This window comes from Macrotis lagotis, chromosome X (genome assembly GCF_037893015.1).
Source record: "Macrotis lagotis isolate mMagLag1 chromosome X, bilby.v1.9.chrom.fasta, whole genome shotgun sequence".
NCBI lineage: Eukaryota > Metazoa > Chordata > Mammalia > Peramelemorphia > Peramelidae > Macrotis > Macrotis lagotis.
Window position 1 is genome coordinate 207,937,223 of NC_133666.1, and position 4,952 is coordinate 207,942,174.

A 4,952-nucleotide genomic window follows, 5' to 3' on the forward strand; every position below is an offset into this window, starting at 1 on the left:
ATTAGAAACTCACCCACTTAGCTAGGCTTGTCCTTGGACAATAGATTGATGGACATAGTCCCTTGTAAATCTCTATACTTAAACCGTTCTGGTTTGGTAAGATCTATCGTGGTTGGTGCTATATTGACATAGCCTTCAATAATGTAGGGTCGCATACTTGACATGGTGAAACATCAGAAAAGGATTTTAATGGGGATATTAAGCAGAAAATAAAATCTAGAATTTTTAAAACCCTATTAAATATACACATATATATCATATTTGAACTTTTATCAGAGTAATTCATATAAATGTCTTATTTCTTTCATTCTAGACTATAAAATCTCATCCCATCCTTGCTCTAGAAAAGATGTCTTAGAATTTGCAACTATAATTCTGTTGCCTTTGGAATTATAAGAATTTGCTATGGAAACAGAAATTCCATCAGTTGTTCCAATTTCATCATAAGAAGAATTTATCAGTAAGCAAAGATCTTTTTTCATTCAATGTCAAGAAACAGTTGGAGATAAAGTCCAGTAATGGACTTACCTGCAGCCGAAGAAGCAAAAGAGGCTCCTCAGTCTGACACTTCCGAGGTCAAAAAAGATGAATTCGAGAAATGGTAAGAAAGCAAGGGAACTATTAGAATTAACTTGTCCCTGGACAAAACAGGAAAATATCTAAACCAAAAATTAGGGAACAATTTGATAAATCTCTCTGGGCATCTTATACAAAAGACATTTGTTTTAACTTCAAAAGTAATAGCAGAAAATATTCAAAGAATACCAAGAATGGATTATTTCAAGCTTTATGGATTATACAAACTAAGGGTAACAAATTGTGGCTTCCTTTGGAAAAGGAGAGGAATTACCTTTAGGTAATTAAATTAAAATTCTTTAAGCTATTTTTAGGGAATAAAGTTTGTGGGGTAGAATCTAGGATTCAGGAGAAATTACAACATTCACTTCTTTTTTTTCACTGCTCTCTCCCATATTTTGCCCCAAGTGACACTGGTTCAGATATATTTAGGGCAAATTTCAAGGGGGAAAGTTAATATTCAGCTGGAGCAGCCCAGCCTCAACTCCTTTTGGTGGAATGGGACACTTAAGCATTTCATTTCATCTATTCATATTACATGAGATTTCAGACTTTTTTTAGAAAAGATGCTTCATTTTCTTTTATATATCTTTCCCTCACCCTACACCTGAGTTGCCACAGGATCAAACATAACAAAATTCAGGTACTTGCCAGTAATTTCATTGAACCTTAGGACTGATAATGGATCTTAGTGTATGCAGTTCCTAGATGTCCTTTCTTCTCAATCTTTCTTCTCCAGGACCAACCTGATACACTTGCCAAGGTTTTCTTTAAGACAAGAGCAAATTCCCAGGTATTACGTGATGGGCTGGAAACAAGACATGAAATACAGGAAACTGCACCTAAAGGTATTAGGACTGGAGACTGTACTCAAATTTTACATACATATACATACACATATATAAAATGCAGCATAATATATTATTATATGTTTAATTATATAAGCATAATTAATTCAATAGAAATACAATAAAATAAATATATCTAAAATACATATGTATTAAATTTAGTTGATTTAATTTAATTGTCATGATATTATGTATTATTATGTATTTAGTTTTATATATTCAGAGAATATGTATAGACATAATTATATGTTTCAATATCTGAACTCTTTTTTTTAGGGGTTTGGTTTTTTTTTGCAAGGCAAATGGGGTTAGGTGACTTGCCCAAGGCCACACAGCTAGGTAATTATTAAGTGTCTGAGGTCTGATTTGAACCCAGGTACTCCTGATTCCAGGGCCAGTGCTCTATCCACTGTGCCACCTAGCTGCCCCTGTAATATGGATTTGATAACCTCTACAGTTCCTTCCAGTTCTAATCTTAAAATAATTCTAAATGGGGCAGCTAGGTGGTACAGTGGCTAGAGCACTGGCTAGAGCACTGGCCCTGGAGTCAGGAGGACCTGAGTTCAAATCCATCCTCAGACATTTAATTATGTAGTTGTGTGACCTTGGGCAAATCTCTTAACCCCACTGCCTTAAATAAATAAAAAAAAATTTAAAGTTTATATTGTACATTCTGTTTGAGTATCATAAATAAAGGTTATAATGTTATTTTTCATCATTTCATTGTTAGTTAAAGGGTAAATAAAAAAAGAACATAGAATTTGTTTTGTCTGACTTTTATTTGTAACAAGGGTTTTATTTTTCTTCCTAAATAAGAGAAGAGAGTAAGAGGAAAAAATAGTGGCTTTTCACTGATAAAAAAATTAAAATTTAATTTTTGTCAAATGAAAGAGAGGACCTAGAAGCAGAAATTCATGTCCCTTTCTGAACATAGAAAATATATTGCTATGTTGCACATATAAATTTACCAAGGACATAAACTGACCTGATTTCTTAAAAAAAAAAAGCTCATATTTTCACACTGACATGACATAGTAGTCGAGTGGCACTTTGAGAGAAAGGACCAAACATAATCAAGATAACCTTCTACCCTGGACTCCATGAGGACAGGGACTGTTTTATTTTTCTCTTTGTGTTCCCAGCATCTGGCTCAATGACTAGCACAAAGCATATGCTTTATAAGTTCTTATCAATTAATTTAAATAAATAATCAAAAGGAATAAGAGATTTTTTTAAAAGACCACTCAGACAAATGATGTGCTTTTAAAATAATATATTATCTGTACTTGGATAATCAATTCCAAATATTTCAAACCAACTAGAAAGATAATTTTCATTAAGAATATGCTTTGCTAAATCAGGGAAGAGTTGTAGATTTAGGAAGCAATCAAATTGGTTAATCATATTATTTGATTCAAAATAGCAATGCATGAGTGACTTATGTATAGCATAATAATAAAAAGCATTTGTTTATTCAATGATGCCTGACTTTGTTTGCCCCTCCCCTATCCACCAGGTTTGCAGAGCCGTAGACCTTAGGTTAGGGAGTGATGGCAGGAAGTGAAAAGCTGCTGTCATTCTCTACACTGGAGATAAAACTACTTTGCTAAAGGTTAGAGGGGGAGGTAGGGGTATGATAGTGGCATCAACCTTTACCTCTCCTGAGTCTGTTTATCTCCCAACAGAGAATATGCCCCAGATTAACTTCAACAACCACCCACCGTGGTGGTCTCACTAGTTGTTTTATGATCTTTATCTTTGTCTCATGAAGCATATTGCTCCATTAATTCTTGTGTCCTTTCTCCTAGAGTTTTTCTAAACCTCTCTTCACTTAGAACTGTCTTTAAAAGTTGATTTAAAATTTTTTTTTATATTATTTACCCTGGACACTTTTTGTGAAACTTCTGCCAGGCATCAAAAACTTAGTTGTGGTTCTTCATGAAGAAAAATTTATTTAGTCCAAAGGGGAGAAAATTTATGGGGAAGATTGTTATAGTCAAATTATTTGGAAGACCTTCAATGGAAGAAAGATTAGACTTGTTCTGCTTGGTTTTAGCCAGCAAAACTAAGAACAATAGGTGGGAGGATAGATTTCTTCTTAATAAAAGGGAAAATATCTTCATAATTAGATTTGTCCAGAAGCCAAATAGACTACTATAACTTTAGAAATTCAATCAGTTGGGGATGTTAAATATGCCTACTTTAGTATAGGTTCTACTAGATTTGTCTCTGACGTCCCTTTCAGTTCCAAATCTATGTTCCTAGGAACCTTTGAAATATAAAGCAAACGGGGGCAGCTAAGTGGCACAGTGGATAGAGCACCGGCCCTGGAGTCAGGAGTACCTTGAGCTCAAATCTGGCTTCAGACACTTAATAATTACCTAGCTGTGTGGCCTTGGGCAAGTCACTTAACCCCATCGCCTTGCAAAAAACCTTAAAAAAATAAATATAAAGCAAAGGTCATTTGTATACTATGTATATGTATAACTTGTTATTTCTTTCCTCAGCATGCACAGCAGGGTGGGATCTACTCTGGTCCTTTAGAAGAAAGCCTGTTTCTGGAACACACTGAAAGACTTTGCCATGGGGAAGATCGAGAGAATGTTTTAAAGAAAATTCCCTTTCCCATAAAAATAGGTGATATGCCTTTGCATTCTCCTCTTTCCAAATATCAGAGTTCTATTATTTCTCGTGGTTACAGGCGACAACTGATGTGAAAAAAAAGGAGAATAAAATTTCCACGTGTTTAAAACAGTCTGCTTTTTCTGACATTTTAATTTTTATTGAGATTTTATAGTATTTGTCTTCATAATTGTAATTATATTAACTTATGAATTATGCTTGAAGTGGGAGAAAGCTAGCATTCTTTTTTTGGTGACTTCCTCCCACTTTAAAAAAAAAGGTGCATTAAAGCTTCATAAAGTCTATTAGCCTAAAGCCTGCAAGTTATTCTCTCTGTATCCTAAAGTTTTAGTCCCAGACCCCACTGTCTTACAAATTCCAAGTGTCAATTGAGTTGGGGTAAAAAGTCAGGAGCCATTATTCTTCCTTTTATTTTTATCCTGACTCTGCTGTCCCTAGACCTCCAGCTATGGATGCTGTTGGAATTATAAAAAACCCCACAATTCAGTTTCCTAGACAATAATGAAGGAATTTTTTGATACAGATAGCTATACCCGACCAATAATCATAGGGAAAACTAATTAATTAAAAAAGGAAGATTTTTATCCTCCAAGCTAAGATAGGAATGTCAGACTGAATACATCGACTTCATATATTAGTAATATAACCCAAAACATACTGGTTTCCTGAACATCCTATTCTAAATCTGCCTTCCATGAATTTGTCTAAGTCCTTTCTCTGGTTTATACTTTCAGTTTTCCTTCCTTTTGAGCTAGTAAACTTTCCTGCTATCTGTGGGAAGTACCACTATTATGACTATTAAATGAGACAATCCACAAATTCAAAAAAATCATCTTACTGGTCTTAGCTATACCATGTACTTTTTGAATTTGTTCTGAGTATGGC

The 4,952-nt window shown here is 34.2% G+C and overlaps 1 protein-coding gene across 1 annotated transcript; it reads left to right on the forward strand.

Moving 5' to 3' along the window:
* The first annotated feature begins 431 nt into the window (after nucleotides 1-431).
* Nucleotides 432-4,178, forward strand: SPMIP10 (sperm microtubule inner protein 10). The gene is made up of 3 exons (XM_074207324.1): nucleotides 432-601; nucleotides 1,316-1,424; nucleotides 3,932-4,178. Exons 1-3 carry the CDS (start codon nucleotides 519-521, stop codon nucleotides 4,139-4,141), a joined length of 402 nt encoding a protein of 133 aa, XP_074063425.1. The 5' UTR covers nucleotides 432-518; the 3' UTR covers nucleotides 4,142-4,178.
* Nucleotides 4,179-4,952: the final 774 nt, after the last annotated feature.

Excerpts from the sequence above, each read along its gene's own strand:
- SPMIP10 (XM_074207324.1), top strand. The coding sequence starts at position 519 with ATGGACTTACCTGCAGCCGAAGAAGCAAAAGAGGCTCCTCAGTCTGAC. Across the intron at positions 602-1,315 it reads AAAGATGAATTCGAGAAATG|GACCAACCTGATACACTTGC; the intron begins GTAAGAAAGCAA and ends TTTCTTCTCCAG. Across the intron at positions 1,425-3,931 it reads ACAGGAAACTGCACCTAAAG|CATGCACAGCAGGGTGGGAT; the intron begins GTATTAGGACTG and ends TTCTTTCCTCAG.